At 45.5% G+C, this 20,886-nt stretch overlaps 1 protein-coding gene across 1 annotated transcript; it reads left to right on the top strand.

Annotated features, from left to right (window-relative positions):
* The first annotated feature begins 11,945 nt into the window (after positions 1 to 11,945).
* On the top strand, positions 11,946 to 18,768 carry LOC124005731 (glutamate-rich WD repeat-containing protein 1-like). Its single transcript, XM_046315232.1, has 7 exons — positions 11,946 to 12,192; positions 12,273 to 12,390; positions 12,697 to 12,862; positions 13,020 to 13,230; positions 13,519 to 13,664; positions 13,850 to 14,041; positions 18,308 to 18,768. Exons 1-7 carry the CDS (start codon positions 11,979 to 11,981, stop codon positions 18,614 to 18,616), a joined length of 1,356 nt encoding a protein of 451 aa, XP_046171188.1. The 5' UTR covers positions 11,946 to 11,978; the 3' UTR covers positions 18,617 to 18,768.
* The last annotated feature ends 2,118 nt before the right edge of the window (positions 18,769 to 20,886 follow it).

The following is a 20,886-nucleotide window of genomic DNA, read 5'->3' as shown; positions in this document are numbered from 1 at the left end:
TGTGTTTGTGTATCGCCCTGTCGTGTCGTGTTTCCCTCAGATGCTGCGTGGTGAGCAGGTGTCTGAGTCTGCTAAGTTCAAGTGCCTTCCCGAGGCAACCTGCAGTTCAAGATCGAGTCTCCAGTCTGTTCTCGTCATTACGAGTGGAAATTGTGTTTTTTGACTGTATTTTTACTTTACTGGATTAAAGACTCTGTTTTCGCCAAGTCGCTTTTGGGTCCTCATTCACCTGCATAACAAGAAGCCTCAATCATTCTCCATCCTAAATACCCATCACCATTACACCAGAAGTAAACATGATGATATGTAGTATAGTATTGATATTGCATGACTGAAATTGCAATGATAATGCTCAGGATCAGCAATGCAAGTGGCTGGAGTTTGGACAGTAGGCTCAGTGGTGATTTTAGCATGTAAATCTTGGTGTGGCAAACTCCCCAAAAATGTTTTTGATGCATTTTGATTCACCTTTATTTAATCAGGTAAGCTAGTTGAGAACAAGTTCTCATTTACAACTGCGACCTGGCCAAGATAAAGCAAAGCAGTGCGACAGAAACAACAACACAGAGTTACATGGAATAAACAAGTGCACAGTCAGTGTGTACAAATGGCATGATGAGGTATGGCAATAAGTGGCCATAGTAGCAAAGTAATTACAATTTAGCAGATTAACACTGGAGTGATAGATGAGCAGATGATGATGAGCAGATGATGGTGTGTAAGTAGTGATATTGGTTTGCAAAAGAGCAGCAAAGTAAATAAAAACAATATGGGGATGAGGTAAGTAGATTGGGTGGGCTATTTAAAGATGAACTATGTACAGCTGCAGCGATCGGTTAGCTGCTCAGATAGCTGATGTTTAAAGTTAGTGAGGGAAATGTAATTCTCCAGCTTCAGCGATTTTTACAATTCGTTTCAGTCACTGGCAGCAGAGAACTGGAAGGAAAGGCGACCAATGGAGGTGTTGGCTTTGGGGATGACCAGTGAGCTATACCTGCTGGAGCGCGTGCTACAGGTGGGTGTTGTTATCATGATCAGTGAACTGAGATAAGGCGGAGCTTTACCTAGCATAGACTTGTAGATGACATGGAGCCTGTTATGCAGGTGAATGAGGACCCAAAAGCGACTTGGCGAAAACAGAGTCTTTAATCCAGTTTAAGGAAATAGCAATACTCCTAGACAAATCGGAGCGGTAAATAAAGCATAAAAACAATTTCACTCGTAATCACGAGAACTGACTGGAGACTCGATAATAAACTGCAGGTTGCCTCGGGAAGGCACTTGACCGTAGCAGACTCAGACACCTGCTCACCACGCAGCATCTGAGGGAAACACGACACGACAGGGCGATACAAAGACACAGCACGGTGAACAATAGACAAGGATCCGACAGGACAGAAACGGAAAACAAGGGGAGAAATAGGGACTCTAATCAGGGGAAAAGATAGGGAACAGGTGTGGGAAGACTAAATGATTGATTAGGGGAATAGGAACAGCTGGGAGCAGGAACGGAACGATAGAGAGAAGAGAGAGAGGAAGGGAGAGAGAAAAAGGGGAACGAACCTAAAAAGACCAGCAGGGGGAAAACGAACAGAAGGAAAAGCAAAATGACAAGACAATATAAGACAAAACATGACAGTACCCCCCCACTCACCGAGCGCCTCCTGGCGCACTCGAGGAGGAATCCTGGCGGCAACGGAGGAAATCATCAATCAGTGAACGGTCCAGCACGTCCCGAGACGGAACCCAACTCCTCTCCTCAGGACCGTAACCCTCCCAATCCACTAAGTATTGGTGACCCCGTCCCCGAGAACGCATGTCCATGATCCTACGTACCTTGTAAATAGGTGCGCTCTCGACAAGGACGGGAGGGGGGGAGGGAAGACGAACGGGGTGCGAAGAAAGGGCTTGACACAGGAGACATGGAAGACAGGATGGACGCGACGAAGATGTCGCGGAAGAAGCAGTCGCACAGCGACAGGATTGACGACCTGGGAGACACGGAACGGACCAATGAACCGCGGAGTCAACTTACGAGAAGCTGTCGTAAGAGGAAGGTTGCGAGTGGAAAGCCACACTCTCTGGCCGCAACAATACCTTGGACTCTTAATCCTACGTTTATTGGCGGCTCTCACAGTCTGTGCCCTGTAACGGCAAAGTGCAGACCTCACCCTCCTCCAGGTGCGCTCACAACGTTGGACAAACGCTTGAGCGGAGGGAACGCTGGACTCGGCAAGCTGGGATGAGAACAGAGGAGGCTGGTAACCCAGACTACTCTGAAACGGAGATAACCCGGTAGCAGACGAAGGAAGCGAGTTGTGAGCGTATTCTGCCCAGGGGAGCTGTTCTGCCCAAGACGCAGGGTTTCTGAAAGAAAGGCTGCGTAGTATGCGACCAATCGTCTGATTGGCCCTCTCTGCTTGACCGTTAGACTGGGGATGAAACCCGGAAGAGAGACTGACGGACGCACCAATCAAACGACAGAACTCCCTCCAAAACTGTGACGTGAATTGCGGACCTCTGTCTGAAACGGCGTCTAACGGGAGGCCATGAATTCTGAACACATTCTCGATGATGATTTGTGCCGTCTCCTTAGCGGAAGGAAGTTTAGCGAGAGGAATGAAATGTGCTGCCTTAGAGAACCTATCGACAACCGTAAGAATCACAGTCTTCCCCGCAGACAAAGGCAGACCGGTAATGAAGTCTAGGGCGATGTGAGACCATGGTCGAGAAGGAATGGGGAGCGGTCTGAGACGACCGGCAGGAGGAGAGTTACCTGACGTCACTAAACAGTTTATTGTTGAGGTTGACGCGTCGGAGGTGGGCGTGGGAGCCATTCTGTCCCAGCGCTCCGATACTGACGATGGGGTCCACCCTTGTGCGTATTTTTCTCATCGCCTGTCACCGTCGGAACGTAACTATGATGTGGCTAACCGCGAACTGCTCGCCATCCGTTTAGCCCTAGGCAAATGGCGACAGTGGTTGGAGGGGGCGACCGTTCCTTTTGTCGTTTGGACTGACCAAAAGAACCTTGAGTACATCCGTTCTGCCAAACGACTGAATGCGCGTCATGCTCGTTGGGCGTTGTTTTTCGCTCGTTTCGAATTCGTTATTTCTTATTGCCCGGGTACTAAGAACACCAAGCCTCATGCTTTATCCCGTCTCTTTAGTTCTTCTGTGGCTTCTATCGATCCCGAGGGGATCCTTCCTGTTGGGCGTGTTGTCGGGTTGACTGTCTGGGGAATTGAGAGACAGGTTAAGCAAGCACTCACGCACACTGCGTCGCCGCGCGCTTGCCCTAGTAACCTCCTTTTCGTTCCTGTTTCTACTCGTCTGGCTGTTCTTCAGTGGGCTCACTCTGCCAAGTTAGCTGGCCATCCCGGCGTTCGGGGTACGCTTGCTTCTATTCGCCAGCGGTTTTGGTGGCCTACTCAGGAGCGTGACACGCGCCGTTTCGTGGCTGCGTGTTCGGACTGCGCGCAGAAGAAGTCTGGTAATTTTTTTTCTGCTTCTGCTCCTGGTCTTGCTGGGTCTCAGTCTGTTCCCTGCCATCGCATCTCTCCTGTTCTTGTTCCTGCCCTTGCTGTGTCTCAGTCTGTCCCTAGTTGTTACTCTCCTGGCCTGTTTGGTCCTGTTTGCTCTAAAGCTTTCAGTTCTCTACCCGTGTCTCATTTTTTTTTTAGAGTAGTACCCTAGTTTCCCTTTTTTTTCGTTTTTCCGTTACGGTCCTGAGGAGAGGAGTTGGGTTCTTTCTCGGGAGCGTGCTGGTCCGTTTGTGATCTATGATTTCCTCCGTTGCCGCCAGTGTTCCTCCTCGAGAGCGCCATGAGGCGCTCGGTGAGTGGGGGGGGTACTGTCATGTTTTGTCTTATATCATCTTGTCATTTTGCTTTTCCTTCTGTTCGTTTTCCCCCTGCTGGTCTTTTTAGGTTCGTTCCCCTTTTTCTCTCTCCCTTCCTCTCTCTCTTCTCTCTATCGTTCCGTTCTTTTTTGACTGTATTTTTACTTTACTGGATTAAAGACTCTGTTTTCGCCAAGTCGCTTTTGGGTCCTCATTCACCTTCATAACAGAAGGATCCGACCAAGTATGGACCCAGCGACTATGGATTCTCTCTACTCTACTCTCGAGTTCCAGGGAGCGATGCTCGGCAGACACGAGCAGGAATTGTCTGCTGCTCGGCATGCCATTGAGACCCTGGCCGCTCAGGTCTCCGACCTCTCAGGACAGTATCAGAGTCTTCGTCTCGTGCCACCAGCTACTTCCGGGTCTTCCGAGCCTCCGGAACCTAGGGTTAATAACCCACCATGTTATTCTGGGCAGCCCACTGAGTGCCGCTCCTTTCTCACCCAGTGTGATATAGTGTTCTCTCTCCAACCCAACACATACTCAAGAGAGAGAGCTCGGATTGCCTACGTCATATCACTCCTTACTGGTCGGGCTCGGCAGTGGGGCACAGCTATCTGGGAGGCAAGCGCTGAGTGTACTAACAATTATCTGAACTTTAAAGAGGAGATGATAAGAGTTTTTGATCGTTCAGTTTTTGGGAAAGAAGCTTCTTGGTCCCTGTCTTCCCTATGTCAAGGTAATCGATCCATAACGGATTACTCTATAGAGTTTCGCACTCTTGCTGCCTCCAGTAACTGGAACGAGCAGGCGTTGCTCGCTCGTTTTCTGGAGGGACTCCACGCTAAGGTTAAGGATGAGATTCTCTCTCGAGAGGTTCCATCCAGCGTGGATTCTTTGATTGAACTCGCTATTCGCATTGAACGACGGGAAGATCTTCGTCACCGAGCTCATAGAAGAGAGCTCGCGTTAACTGTGTCTCCCCTCTCTCGGACACTACCATCTTTCCCCACTGACTCAGGTGTTGAGCCCATGCAGCTGGGGGGTATTCGCATCTCGACTAAGGAGAGGGAACGGAGAATCACCAACCGCCTCTGTCTCTATTGCGGTTACGCTGGTCATTTTGTCATTTCATGTCCAGTTAAAGGCCAGAGCTCATCAGTAAGCGGAGGGCGACTGATAAGCGCTACTAGACGGTCCTCTCCGTCAAGTACCTGTACTACTTTACCGGTCCATCTACGCTGGACCGGATCGGCAGCTTCCTGCAGTGCATTAATAGACTCTGGGGCGGAGGGCTGTTTTATGGACGAAGCATGGGCTCGGGAACATGACATTCCTCTCAGACAGTTAGGGGAGCCCACGGTCATGTTCGCCTTGGATGGTAGTCCTCTCCCCAGTATATTATGTGAAACACTACCTTTAACCCTCACTGTATCTGGTAACCATAGTGAGACCATTTCTTTTTAGATTTTTTGTTCACCTTTTACACCTGTTGTTTTGGGTGATCCCTGGCTAGTGTGTCATAATCCTTCTTTTGATTGGTCTAGTAATTCTATCCTTTCCTGGAACGTTTCTTGTCATGTGACGTGTTTAATGTCTGCTATTTCTCCTGTTTGTTCTGTCCCCTCTTCTCAGGAGGAACCTGGTGATTTGACAGGAGTGCCGGAGGAATATCATGGTCTGCGCACGGTCTTCAGTCGGTCCAGAACCAACTCCCTTCCTCCTCACCGGTCGTATGATTGTTGTTCTGATCTCTTCAAGAAGCGTTTTGCATCCGCTTCTATCCTTGTTGCACCTGACGTCACTAAACAGTTTATTGTTGAGGTTGACGCGTCGGGGGGTGGGCGTGGGAGCCATTCTGTCCCAGCGCTCCGATACTGACGATGGGGTCCACCCTTGTGCGTATTTTTCTCATCGCCTGTCACCGTCGGAACGTAACTATGATGTGGCTAACCGCGAACTGCTCGCCATCCGTTTAGCCCTAGGCAAATGGCGACAGTGGTTGGAGGGGGCGACCGTTCCTTTTGTCGTTTGGACTGACCAAAAGAACCTTGAGTACATCCGTTCTGCCAAACGACTGAATGCGCGTCATGCTCGTTGGGCGTTGTTTTTCGCTCGTTTCGAATTCGTTATTTCTTATTGCCCGGGTACTAAGAACACCAAGCCTCATGCTTTATCCCGTCTCTTTAGTTCTTCTGTGGCTTCTATCGATCCCGAGGGGATCCTTCCTGTTGGGCGTGTTGTCGGGTTGACTGTCTGGGGAATTGAGAGACAGGTTAAGCAAGCACTCACGCACACTGCGTCGCGCGCTTGCCCTAGTAACCTCCTTTTCGTTCCTGTTTCTACTCGTCTGGCTGTTCTTCAGTGGGCTCACTCTGCCAAGTTAGCTGGCCATCCCGGCGTTCGGGGTACGCTTGCTTCTATTCGCCAGCGGTTTTGGTGGCCTACTCAGGAGCGTGACACGCGCCGTTTCGTGGCTGCGTGTTCGGACTGCGCGCAGAAGAAGTCTGGTAATTTTTTTTCTGCTTCTGCTCCTGGTCTTGCTGGGTCTCAGTCTGTTCCCTGCCATCGCATCTCTCCTGTTCTTGTTCCTGCCCTTGCTGTGTCTCAGTCTGTCCCTAGTTGTTACTCTCCTGGCCTGTTTGGTCCTGTTTGCTCTAAAGCTTTCAGTTCTCTACCCGTGTTTCATTTTTTTTTAGAGTAGTACCCTAGTTTCCCTTTTTTTTCGTTTTTCCGTTACGGTCCTGAGGAGAGGAGTTGGGTTCTTTCTCGGGACGTGCTGGTCCGTTTGTGATCTATGATTTCCTCCGTTGCCGCCAGTGTTCCTCCTCGAGAGCGCCAGGAGGCGCTCGGTGAGTGGGGGGGTACTGTCATGTTTTGTCTTATATCATCTTGTCATTTTGCTTTTCCTTCTGTTCGTTTTCCCCCTGCTGGTCTTTTTAGGTTCGTTCCCCTTTTTCTCTCTCCCTTCTTCTCTCTCTTCTCTCTATCGTTCCGTTCCTGCTCCCAGCTGTTCCTATTCCCCTAATCAATCATTTAGTCTTCCCACACCTGTTCCTTATCTTTTCCCCTGATTAGAGTCCCTATTTCTTCCCTTGTTTTCCGTTCCTGTCCTGTCGGATCCTTGTCTATTGTTCACCGTGCTGTGTTTGTGTATCGCCCTGTCGTGTCGTGTTTCCCTCAGATGCTGCGTGGTGAGCAGGTGTCTGAGTCTGCTAAGTTCAAGTGCCTTCCCGAGGCAACCTGCAGTTCAAGATCGAGTCTCCAGTCTGTTCTCGTCATTACGAGTGGAAATTGTGTTTTTTGACTGTATTTTTACTTTACTGGATTAAAGACTCTGTTTTCGCCAAGTCGCTTTTGGGTCCTCATTCACCTGCATAACAAGAAGCCTCAATCATTCTCCATCCTAAATACCCATCACCATTACACCAGAAGTAAACATGATGATATGTAGTATAGTATTGATATTGCATGACTGAAATTGCAATGATAATGCTCAGGATCAGCAATGCAAGTGGCTGGAGTTTGGACAGTAGGCTCAGTGGTGATTTTAGCATGTAAATCTTGGTGTGGCAAACTCCCCAAAAATGTTTTTGATGCATTTTGATTCACCTTTATTTAATCAGGTAAGCTAGTTGAGAACAAGTTCTCATTTACAACTGCGACCTGGCCAAGATAAAGCAAAGCAGTGCGACAGAAACAACAACACAGAGTTACATGGAATAAACAAGTGCACAGTCAGTGTGTACAAATGGCATGATGAGGTATGGCAATAAGTGGTCATAGTAGCAAAGTAATTACAATTTAGCAGATTAACACTGGAGTGATAGATGAGCAGATGATGATGAGCAGATGATGGTGTGTAAGTAGTGATATTGGTGTGCAAAAGAGCAGCAAAGTAAATAAAAACAATATGGGGATGAGGTAAGTAGATTGGGTGGGCTATTTAAAGATGAACTATGTACAGCTGCAGCGATCGGTTAGCTGCTCAGATAGCTGATGTTTAAAGTTAGTGAGGGAAATGTAATTCTCCAGCTTCAGCGATTTTTACAATTCGTTTCAGTCACTGGCAGCAGAGAACTGGAAGGAAAGGCGACCAATGGAGGTGTTGGCTTTGGGGATGACCAGTGAGCTATACCTGCTGGAGCGCGTGCTACAGGTGGGTGTTGTTATCATGATCAGTGAACTGAGATAAGGCGGAGCTTTACCTAGCATAGACTTGTAGATGACATGGAGCCTGTTATGCAGGTGAATGAGGACCCAAAAGCGACTTGGCGAAAACAGAGTCTTTAATCCAGTTTAAGGAAATAGCAATACTCCTAGACAAATCGGAGCGGTAAATAAAGCATAAAAACAATTTCACTCGTAATCACGAGAACTGACTGGAGACTCGATAATAAACTGCAGGTTGCCTCGGGAAGGCACTTGACCGTAGCAGACTCAGACACCTGCTCACCACGCAGCATCTGAGGGAAACACGACACGACAGGGCGATACAAAGACACAGCACGGTGAACAATAGACAAGGATCCGACAGGACAGAAACGGAAAACAAGGGGAGAAATAGAGACTCTAATCAGGGGAAAAGATAGGGAACAGGTGTGGGAAGACTAAATGATTGATTAGGGGAATAGGAACAGCTGGGAGCAGGAACGGAACGATAGAGAGAAGAGAGAGAGGAAGGGAGAGAGAAAAAGGGGAACGAACCTAAAAAGACCAGCAGGGAGAAAACGAACAGAAGGAAAAGCAAAATGACAAGACAATATAAGACAAAACATGACAGAGCCAGTGGGTCTGGCGACGAACATGTAGCGAGGGCCAGCCGACTAGAGCATACAGGTCGCTGTGGTGGGTGGTATAAGGTGCTTTGGTAACAAAACGGATGGCACTGTGATAGACTGCATCCAGTTTGCTGAGTAGAGTATTTGAAGCTATTTTGTAGATGACATCGCCAAAGTCGAGGATCGGTATGATAGTCAATTTTACTAGGGTAAGTTTGGCGGCGTGAGTGAAGGAGGCTTTGTTGTGAAATAGAAAGCCGATTCTAGATTTCATTTTAGATTGGAGATGTTTGATATAAGTCTGGAAGGAGAGTTTACAGTCTAGCCAGACACCTAGGTATTTGTAGTTGTCCACGTATTGTAGGTCAGAACTCTCCAGAGTAGTGATGCTAGTCGGGCAGGCGGGTGCGGGCAGCGAACGGTTGAAAAGCATGCATTTGGTTTTGCTAGCGTTTAAGAGCAGTTGGAGGCCACGGGAGGAGTGTTGTATGGCATTGAAGCTCTTTTGGATGTTAGTTAACACAGTGTCCAAAAAGGGTCATATGTATACAGAATGGTGTCGTCTGCGTAGAGGTGGATCAGGGAATCACCCGCAGCAAGAGCGATATCGTTGATATATACAGAGAAAAGAGTCGGCCCGAGAATTTAACCCCATAGAGACTGCCAGAGGACCGGACAACAGGCCCTCCGATTTTCCACACTGAACTCTATCTGCGAAGTAGTTGGTGAACCAGGTGAGGCAGTCATTTGAGAAACCAAGGCGATTGAGTCTGCCAATAAGAATACAGTGATTGACAGAGTCGATAGCCTTGGCCAGGTCTAGGAAGACGGCTGCACAGTACTGTCTTTTATCGATGGCGGTTATAATATTGTTTAGTACCTTGAGCGTGGCTGAGGTGCACCCGTGACCAGTTCGGAAACCGGATTGCACAGCAGAGAAGTTACGGTAGGATTCAAAATGGTCAGTGATCTGTTTATTAACTTGGCTTTCAAAGACTTTAGAAAGGCAGGGCAGGATAGATATAGGTCTGTAACAGTTTGGGTCTAGAGTGTCACCCCCTTTGAAGAGGGGGATGACCGCGGCAGCTTTCTAATCTTTAGGGATCTCGGACGAAATGAAAGAGAGGTTGAACAGACTGGTAATAGGGGTTGCAACAATGGCGGCGGATAATTTTAGAAAGAGAGGGTCCAGGTTGTCTAGCTCAGCTGTACATAGTTCATCTGTAAATAGATACAGTATACATATCTCCCTGGCATATTACATAATTTATGCAGCAGCATTCAAGACGTTTTTGGACATTTTTGGACCTGTTCAAGGTCTGTGCTCACTTGAACAAGAAGGTGGCACGGGGAACCTTCTTGTGTTTTTCACATGCTTTTTAAAAGAGAGGTTGGAATCAAGTATGATGCCAAGGTACTTAAAATCGGATACCACCTGGAACTTCTCCCCTGACACATAGACATCTGGCTCAGTAGCATCTGTTGCCCTCTTTGTGAAGAACATGCAAACAGTTTTTTTCACATTGAGATGCAAACACGAGGCACTGAGCCACTTTGTAACCTGGACCATTACAGTAGTGAGTTCTTGTGCAGCTTGTTGTTTGCTCTTTGCATGCACACATATCACTGTATCATCTGCATACATTTGAACTTCAGACCCAGTACAGACAGAAGGCAGATCATTAATGTACAGGCTGAACAGGAGGGGCCCCAGTATTGACCCTTGGGGCACGCCCACATCATAGCTACGAGTGGGCGACAGCTCATTGCTCACTCTGACACACTGAGTTCTGCTTCAAGGTATGATTTCATCCATCTCAAGGCATCAGGGGAAAAGTTGAACTTGGACAATTTTGTGATGAGAATCTCATGGTTAACAGTATCAAAAGCTTTCCTTAGGTCCAGAAACACAGCCCCAACAGCACCCCCTTTGTCCATCTTGGACTTCACATTTTCCAGAAGAAAGCAGTTGGCCGTTTCTGTGGAGTGTTTCGCTCTGAAGCCAAACTGCATGGAGTGTAATGTGAAGGGGCTGTTGTTGAGGTGGGCTTTCCGAGTTCCCATTTGCCTTGAACTCACTAAAGTCTGAGATTTCCCTGTTCCGAGTTTCCAGTTGTTTTGAACTCGGCAGAAGTCATTCTGGATCGACAGCATGGATAATGTATTAAACCTTTTCTTGCATATTGTGTTGCGTGTGAATGTTTATCCGTTTAAGCTTGAAAAAAAGACTATAAACCCAGAATTGGACCACACAACCTCTCCACCGAATAGAAAGCTAGTGATTGCTTTGCAACACTTGCAGTTAATCACTGATTCCTTCCAAACCACTCATTGTTGAATTTGCAATTTCCAACTTTCTGTGTAATGTTTATGTCCAATGGCCGATTAGCACCGATATGTTTTTTCTATAATTTCTCTTGCTCTGGATAAGAGCGTCTGCTAAATGACTTAAATGTAATGTAAATATGACAAGAATTGAAAAGGATTTGCCAGTAGATTGTTGACTTGATTCAAGATGATGACTGCTTGTCTAGCTTGCTAGCTCAGATTTTTAAAGTATGATGTTGACTTTTATCAGTCCAATCAAAGCTACGGTTGATATAACGTAATTTTACGTCATTTTATCTGTGGCCAATGACCTTGAGCCTTCTTGGATGTGCACTTTTAATGTAAATTTATGGCAGCACCCAAGGGGCTTGAACTTTATAGCTCTACCTGTAGATTTTGCAGTGACGTAGTGTCCCCATGAGTGACAGAACACTGAGCAAATCATGGCACAACTAGAGAAGATCACCAACTCCTACGCTCTGTATTTTTCGCTGGCTGCCCCTCCACCACACAAAGCACTGAGCTACGCTGAAACACCTGCATTTCTGATCTGCCTTACTCAAGAAAGCAAAAAAGAGACCATGTTTGTATTCGGCTTTATTAACCCAATATTTTTTTTTACATTGTTTGCAAACTGATATGTCACACGTTTAATGCCAAAATAACATGCAAAACAGGGGAAACAAATATTTTAGCTAAACAGGTGGGGCTCAAAACCCCACTTGCCTTGAATTGTTGGCCACAATCAGCTATTTTCAAATCTTGTTCACTTTACATTTTGTAATACTTTTTGTTTATCCATAAGATTACAGTAATTCCTTCCTTGGTTAGATGTTTATAGAATTAGTGGACTTTACTGGCAGTAGCAAGGGTCAGGCAAAATTCCAGACTGTCTGCCAAAGAGGCCAGTCAGGAACAGAAGAAGCACATCAGCTGAATTATCGTAAATGAGCGAGACAGAGCGAGCGAGACACAAACCACGTGATCAATCCACCGGAAGTAAACAAAGCCTGGCCCCTCTCAAAATGTCGGCGCCCAGAAAAGACATGCTTCCGAACGAAGATGGAGAGATGGAGGAAATGGAAGGGGGTGGCAGCGACGAAGACGAAATGGAAGAAGAGGGAAAGGATGGAGAACAGGAAACTCAAGTTTATGTCCCCGGAAAACAGCCTCTCCAACCCGGAGAGGAGCTCGAGATGGACCGGTCAGCTTACCGCATGTACCACGAGTGTCAGACAGGTTGGCCCAACCGTTAACTAGCTAATAGAGTGATTGTATTGCCCATCAAACAAATTAATTTGAATGTTTTAAACTGACAGGTGCTCCTTGCCTGAGCTTCGACGTGTTGAGAGATGCGAATGGAGACGGCAGGGAACAGTATCCCCTCTCTATGTTGCTCTGTGCAGGCACACAGGCTGACGCTGCCCTCAGCAACAGGTAATAATAAATAATAATAATAATAATAATAATATATGCTATTTAGCAGACGCTTTTATCCAAAGCGACTTACAGTCATGTGTGCATACATTCTATGTAGGGGAAAAGTAGCTGTCACACCCACCGATCCATTACAATGACACTCAGCATACCCTCAGATTGCCTTCCTATTGTGAGGCTGATGTGAAGGGATCCCCAAATACTCACATTGAATATACTTTTTTGCACACCCTGCTATTGGTAGTCCTTCATTGCCCAGGCCTCATTGACTTATCCTACCATACCATTTCTCCTCCTTCCTCTAAGACTGCTTCTCATTCGCATGCACAACCTCCACGGTACTACAGAGAAAGTGAAGGAGGGGGACGAGAGCAGTGATGGAGAGAGTGATGAAGAGGATGATGATGAAGATAAGAAGCCACAGATGGAGTTGGCCATGATGCCTCACTACGGAGGGATCAACAGAGTCCGAGTGAGTTTAACTGTTCTCATTTTCTGAGAGTATCTGAATATCTCTTGCACCCTCAGTTTGTTCTTCTGTACATGCGCCCTGATTGGACTGTGTGTGTTGTGAGCAGTATACTGTGGTTTGAAAGGCTCAACATTAACGTTGTCTATTTTCCAACCAGGTGACCCATCATGGAGATCAGTCATTGGCTGCTGTCTGGTCAGAGAAAGGTCAGGTAGAGATATTTGACCTCCGATCCCAGATGGAAGCCGTCTACAGTTCAGCTGCCATGTCAACCTTCGTCAAACAACAGAAGGAAGCCACGCCCCTCTTCAGTTTCTCGGGTCACATGGCTGAGGGCTTTGCCATTGATTGGTCGCCCAAAGTACCTGGTGAGTCGGTCCATTGCCACGTCTGATGTTTTGGTACGTCTAAAGCAGAGTGCATATTCCTCACCATCCGCTGTGTAGTTACTGTTCTATGTATAAGGGGACGTCTACTATGTTGGCTTCCATCCCAAATTAATGAGAATGACTGGCTCAATCTAATTACCTTGACGATAAATTAGATTTTTTTTGTACAGGACTAGTCTTAATGTGGTTCTGGAAAACTGTCCCTAAATAAATGTGAATACATGAGTAGAATAATAAACTCATTTATTAGTATGTTTTGTCTAAAAGGTCGGCTGGTCAGTGGCGACTGCAAAAAGAACATCCACGTGTGGGAACCACAGGAGGGAGGGACTTCCTGGCAGATCGACCAACGGCCTTTCAGTTCTCACACCAAGTCCGTGGAGGACCTACAGTGGTCACCCACAGAAGCCACGGTATGATGGGAGAAGCAGTGGGATGTTAGGCTGAGTGACAATATCTGTAGATGTAAAGAAACTTTACTTTTTTAATGTCAGAAGAAGCAGACATGAAATGTCAGTTGTAGAATTATAGCTAAAACTGCAACTTTCTGTCTCATTGTCCTCTCTCTTCCTCCTCCCTCTTTCATCTTACCCCCAAGGTTTTTGCGTCCTGCTCTGTGGATCAGTCCATCCGGGTCTGGGACACCAGAGCCCCGCCCAACTCCATGCTCTGTGCCAAGGAGGCACACTCCTCAGACGTCAACGTCATCAGTTGGAACAGGACTGAACCATTCCTCTTGTCTGGCGGGGACGACGGACTTCTGAAAGTTTGGGACTTGAGGCAGTTCCAGGTAACATTTAAGTCATTTAGCAGACGCTCTCATCCAGAGCGACTTACAAGAACTGCAGTAAGGTTAATTTGGCCCTAGACTAGACATTAGTCTAAGGTTTGGATTTGGGGAGGGTCATCTGATCATATGGTACGAACTAGGGCAAGTTTATTTTGGGAAACTGAAGGCTAAGTTAATCGTTAGAACCTTCGTAGGAGCATCATTTAATCTCAGAGCTGTTTCCCAAAACCATCATTGCTCAAGTTGCACTTGAAAACATTTATTATTTAGCATTTAAAGGCAGAGACCATACAGGTGCATTAAAGCTGGGTCTGAGATACTGAAAAATAGCTGCTCCCCCTCTAGGCCATCAGACTGTTTAAATAGTCACCACTAGGGTTGCACATTTTAGGGAATATTCAGAGGTGGAAACTTTCCGTGGGAATATATTAATATTACTGTTAATTCCCATATCATTTAAATGTACATGTTTTTGCATTGGATATACACTACTGTTCAAAAGTTTGGGGTCACTTAGAAATGTCCTTGTTGATGCTGGCCTTCTAGGCAGAGTTGCAAATAAAAATCCATTTCTCAGACTGGCTAATAAAAAGATTAAGATGGGTGAAAGAACACAGACACTGAACAGAGGAACTCCGCCTAGAAGGCCAGCATCCCAGAGTCTCCCTTTCATTGAAGCTGACAATTGGCCTCAGTACACCTATGTAGATATTCCATTAAAAATCATGTTTCCAGCTACAATAGTCATTTACAACATTAACAATGTGTACACTGTATTTCTGATCAATTTAATGTTATTTTAATGGACAAACAAATTGCTTTTCTTTAAAAAACGAGGACATTTCTAAGTGACACCAAACTTTGATTTAGTTATGAATTTAACTTTTAATTAAATGAATTGACTCTTAACATGGAATGATTTCACTGAACAACAAAAGAAAAGGAATATTGAATGATCCCCAATGATCCATTGCAACCAAAAATGTTTTCAACATACATCTGTAAAAGGATATTCTAGAAACAAAATCTTTGGTTGTCTTCCTCTCAGACTTCCATGTCTTCTCCCTGGACCTCATCAATGTTTACCTCTTGAAGATCAGACGCTGAGGCCTCCTCTTCACTCACTTTCCAACCTAGTTGAGGATGGCTCGCTGTCAGGCTCAAAAAACCTAAAGTTTGCCCGGATGGCACCAATTTTTCAACCCTTGTATTGGTCAGCCTGTTGTGTGCTTTGGTGTGTGTGTTCCCAAACAAGGACCAGTTGCGCTCTGAGGAGGCTGATGATGGTGGGATATGGAGCATGATGGAGGCAACAGGGGGAAGAGCCTCAGATCCACAAAGTCCCTTCCATCAGCTGGCTGATGAGATATGTTGGCACGACTGCCATATTGCATCTCCATCCCAAAGCCCTTGCTTGGAAGTGTACTTCGCCAGACTGCCAAGAACCTTGCCCTCATCCAGGCCAATGTGGCGAGACACGGTAGTGATGATACCGTAGGCCTTGTTGATCTCTGCACCGGACAGGATGCTCTTGCCAACATACTTTGGGTCCAACATGTACGCTGAGGCAAGTATGGGCTTTAGGCAGAAGTCTTCACGCTTTTTGATGTATTTCAGAACTGCAGTTTCCTCTGCTTGGAGCAACAATGAAGGGGGCAGGGCACTATGGATTTCATCTCTTACATCTGCTAGTATAATGAAACAGCAGGAAGCAGGTCTCGAACCCTCGACCTTTGAGCCCGAGGTCCGGCGCGCTATCGACTGTGCCACAAAAGCATGCTCGTGCGGCAGAGTCTATTTCCGCGCTTATAAACCCAGGGTCGTTACACTAGCAGAGTCTGAACATCAGACAGGATGGCATTGTCTCCCTCAATCCGTGCAATGGCTTCTGCTATAGGTTTCAGGAGTTTCAAGCTGTTACCAACCTCTCCCAAAATACATCATCCAGCAGGATCCTCTTGATGGGGCTGTCCATATCGGCAGGCAGTGATGTGGCCATTTCTTGAAGTGACTCCTTCCCCTCCAGGAGACTGTCAAACATGATGACAACACCAACCCAACGGGTGTTGCTGGGCAGCTTCAATGTCGTACTCTTATTCTTATCACTTTGCTTGGTGAGGTAGATTTCTGCTATAACTTGACCCTTCACATACCTAACCATTTCCTTGGCTCTCTTGTAGAGCGTATCTATTGTTTTCAGTGCCATGATGTCATTGCGGAGCAGATTCAATGCATGAGCAGCACAGCCAATGGGTGTGATGTGAGGTTAGGACTCCTCCACTTTAGACCAAGCAGCCGTCGTGTTCACAGCATTGTCTGTCACCAGTGCAAATACCTTCTGTGGTCCAAGGTCATTGACTGACTTCAGCTCATCTGCAATGTAGAGACCGGTGTGTCTATTGTCCCGTGTCTGTGCTCTTTTAGAATACTGATTGAGGGGTGGAGATGATGTAGTTAATTGTTCCTTGTCCACGAACATTCAACCACCCATCAGAGATGATTGCAATACAGTCTGCTTTCTCTGATTTGCTTGACCTTCACTTGAACTCTGTGGAGCTCTGCTTCCAGCAAATTAATAGATAAAGCATGTCTGGTTGGAGGGGTGTATGCTGGGCGAAGAACATTCAGAAATCTCTTCCAAGACACATTGCCTGTGAGCATCAGAGGGGAACCAGTTGCATACACAGCTCGAGCAAGACATTCATCAGCATTTCTCTGACTACTTTTCTCCATTGACTCAAAAAAACATGATTCCAGGAGGACCATGAGCTGTTGCTATCGGTAAGGTGTCTGATTAATCATTTTCACCTCGAATAGAAGTAGAGGGACTTTTGTCAAAGGTTGCTTGTTGTGAGTGCTGAAGGAACTTTATGCACTTGGCCAGATGATTCTGCATCTTTGTTGCATTCTTCACATGTGATTTTGCACAGTATTTGCAAATGTACACAGCTTTTTCTTCTACATTAGCTGCAACTTTAAATAGCATTTCCGGGTTAAACAGGAATACCAGGATGGTTGCAATTTTCTCAAAGGTATTTTTTAAAAGATTTTCTGTAAAATATTAAGCCCATAAAAAGGAATGGAAGCAATGCAAATACTGTAAATGCCATCTTTGCATCATTATTGCACCATCTGGGTTGGTTTGTTTGGGTTTAAAATGGCTGCAGTCCCAACACTCTTAACAGATTAATCCTCACTGCACACCACTGCTGCTGAACAATCACACACTGCCATCAATCTCTACCTGTGTTTTCTGTGCATCGGACAATCAAATTTTTGGGTCACATACACATGGTTAGCAGACGTTAATGCGAGTGTAGCGAAATGCTTGTGCTTCTTGTTCTGAACTTGCAGTAATATCTAACAATTTCCCAACTACCTTATACACACACACAAGTGTAAAGGAATGAATAAGAATATGTACATATAAATATATGGATGAGCGATGGCTGTGCGGCATAGGCAAGATGCAGTAGATGGTATAGAGTACAGTATATACATATGAGATGAGTAATGTAGGGTATGTAAACATTATATAAGGAGGCATTTTTTAAAGTGACTAGTGATACATTTATTACATCCATTTTTTTATTATAAAAGTGGCTAGAGATTTGAGTCAGTATGTTGGCAGCAGCCATGCAATGTTAGTGATGGCTGTTTAACAGTCTGATGGCCATGAGATAGAAGCTGTTTTTCAGTCTCTCGGTCCCAGCTTTGATGCACCTGTACTGACCTCGCCTTCTGGATGATAGCGGGGTGAACAGGCAGTGGCTCGGGTGGTTGTTGTCCATGATCGTTTTGGCCTTCCTGTGACATCAGGTGCTGTAGGTGTCCTGGAGGGCAGGTAGTTTGCCCCCGGTGATGCGTTGTGTGATAAATCCTCTGGTCTCCCCCACCCCTTCTCCTCTACATCCACAGTAATCATGTCCTATCCTGTATGATGGCATTTCAAGATTTAGGTGGAATGTAGAGGAAAAGTTGGCTCCCACACACTGGCCCTCTTTTATTTTATTTATTTTTAGCTTCGAGCTTTAGAGATTTGATATTACTCTGAAGTGCTGGAGGAGCACCAAATCAACAGTAGTTACATGGTCTGACTCGTATTGTGCTTTAGCACCCTTGGGAGGTCGCCCATGGGACTGGTCAGTGTGTGTTTGACTAGGCAGATTTTAGAGATGGTTATGCAGTTATTCTAAACCAGAATGCTCACAACAGAAGTGAGGAGAGATGATGTTAAACCGTAATATTATCTACCTGTGCTTTCAGTCGGGCCGACCGGTGGCTAACTTCAAGCAGCACAGCGCGCCAGTGACATCAGTAGAATGGAACCCTGTGGACTCCAGCGTGTTCGCCGCCTCTGGAGCGGACGACGTGGTCAGCCAATGGGACCTATCGGTCGAGTCATGTGATGTGGGTGCGAGGGGGGAGGGGGTGAAGGACCTGCCCCCCCAGCTGCTGTTCCTGCACCAGGGTCAGACAGAGGTCAAGGAAATCCATTGGCACCCGCAGATACCCGGGGTGATGGTCTCTACTGCTCTGTCAGGCTTCAATGTGTTCAGGACCATCTCTGTATAGTTGTGTGTGTGTGAGCCTGGTTTTTTTACTTCTCAGTCCCCTCACTGCTCTGTTGGCATGCATTTACCATGTACTGTGCATATATGTTATTCCTTCTGGCCTTCACAAGTAGCATGTGTACCAACATGTTCAAAATAAAACACTTTACTGTTTTGGTGTATATTTTTTTTCTCAACCCAACAAAATGCCTGTTGGTTGACATGAAGGAATGAGATCATGAGTTAGTCATTTCCATTGATGTACCCCCCCCCCCCCCCCTGTCAGTATTTCTAGAGTGATGCTAATATTACATTTTGCTTTTATATCAAAGGGTTTAGTACAGTGTCAACTTTTATTTGAGGGTATTTTTATATACAGCTGTGGAAAAAATTAAGAGACCACTGCAAAATGATCGTTTCTCTGGTTTTACTATTTATGGGTATGTGTTTGGGTAAAATGTTTTTGTTTTTTTGTTCTATAGTCTACTAACAATTCTCCCAAATAAAAATATTGTCATTTCGAGCATTTATTTGCAGAAAATGACAACTGGTCAAAATAACAAAAGATGCTGTGTTGTCAGACCTCGAATAATGCAAAGAAAACAAGTTCATATTAATTTTTAAACAACACAATGTTTTAACTTAGGAAGAGTTCAGAAATCAATATTTGATGGAATAACCCTGATTTTCTTTTTTCAATCACAGCTTTCATGTGTCTTGGCATGCTAGCCACCAGTCATTGACATTAGGTGACTTTATGCCATTGCTGGCGCAAAGATTCAAGCAGCTTGGCTTTATTTGATGGCTTGTGACCATCCATCTTCCTATTGATCTGGTGGTCCTCCAACCACACCTTGATTGACTTGGCTGTGTGGCATGGAGCATTATCCTGCTGGAAAACCAATCCTCACAACAATGATCCTCCACCTAATTTCACAGTGGGTGCGAGACACTGGCTTGTAGGCCTCTCCAGGTCTCACACCCACTGTGAAATATGGTGGAGGATCAGCGATCATCTGGGGGTGCTTCAGCAAGGCTGGAATCAGGCAGATTTGTCTTTGTGAAGGACGCATGAATCAAGCCACGTACAAGGTTGTCCTGGAAGAAAACTTGCTTCCTTCTGCTCTGACAATGTTCCCCAACTCTGAGGATTGGTTTTTCCAGCAGGACAATGCTCCATACCACACAGCCAGGTCAATCAAGGTGTGGATGGAGGACCAATTTGGGAGAAATGTTGTCAGAAGTTTATAGAATTAAAAAAATTTAATTTTACCCAAAAACATGGCTATAAATAGTGAAACTGATAATTTTGCAGTGGTCTCTTAATTTTTTCCAGAGCTGTAATATGCACACAGTGGTCTTCTCTAAATATCCATACCAGCGTACTACATACTTAAACTCCATGCTATTCCCTCACCATCGCATTATTTTTTGCATGTACCGTTTAGTAAAAAGTATGCAGTATGCCACAGCTGCAACTCAATAGCGGCTCCTGATTGGCTGAGTAGGTGGGGCGGGGCAGAGTGTGGGTGGATTTTTTTCCAAATTCAACAGACATGCAGTACGTTAACCAGCCTGATAATAGTTCATTTCCAATTCGATTCATTTCTCTAAACTCTGAATAAAATAGGAATGGAGTTATAGGCCTACTCAGGCTGGTTAGAGGAAGACTATCACATTAGACATACACCGTAGTAGACCATATAGCTCATCTACTATTTAAGGACTGAAGACAAACTAATTTGGTTTCATTTCAACAAAGTGCTGTAACATATAGTAATGAAATCAAACAGCCTAGTAGTACACACAAACGTTCAAAATGTTCAAATCAAAGGACTATTGCACATAAAACGTGGACAGTTGGGTGCATGCAAATTCAGAACTGCTGGACAGCACCATAATAAACTAAAGTACTGATCATTGGGAACGAGATCAGAATGAATGTTGAGGCTTGATCCATTAATGAAATACATAGCCACGCCTACAACACTAAAACAATCCATATGTTCAAATCAAAAGGCCTGATTAATATGACATCAATAACACAGCCACATCACAAATCAAAGGATGGTTTAGTATTTAGTTTAAAAGCGTTGACTAAGGCCAAGAGAACAATAAACACTTTCAATGAGAAAACAGAAATCCACGTAGTTTTTAAGGAGAAAAAAAGACTATTCTATGATGCGATACTCGTGATCATTGTAAGAACAAAAACGACATTTGAACACCGTAAACAACCTGGTCTCAGAGCATTTTGTAGTATTCTGTATTTAAAGCAGAGACACTCAATTT

Source organism: Oncorhynchus gorbuscha, linkage group LG19 (genome assembly GCF_021184085.1).
Source record: "Oncorhynchus gorbuscha isolate QuinsamMale2020 ecotype Even-year linkage group LG19, OgorEven_v1.0, whole genome shotgun sequence".
Taxonomy (NCBI): domain Eukaryota; kingdom Metazoa; phylum Chordata; class Actinopteri; order Salmoniformes; family Salmonidae; genus Oncorhynchus; species Oncorhynchus gorbuscha.
The sequence above is the reverse complement of the archived record's forward strand: the minus strand, read 5'-3'. Positions and strand labels throughout refer to the sequence as shown.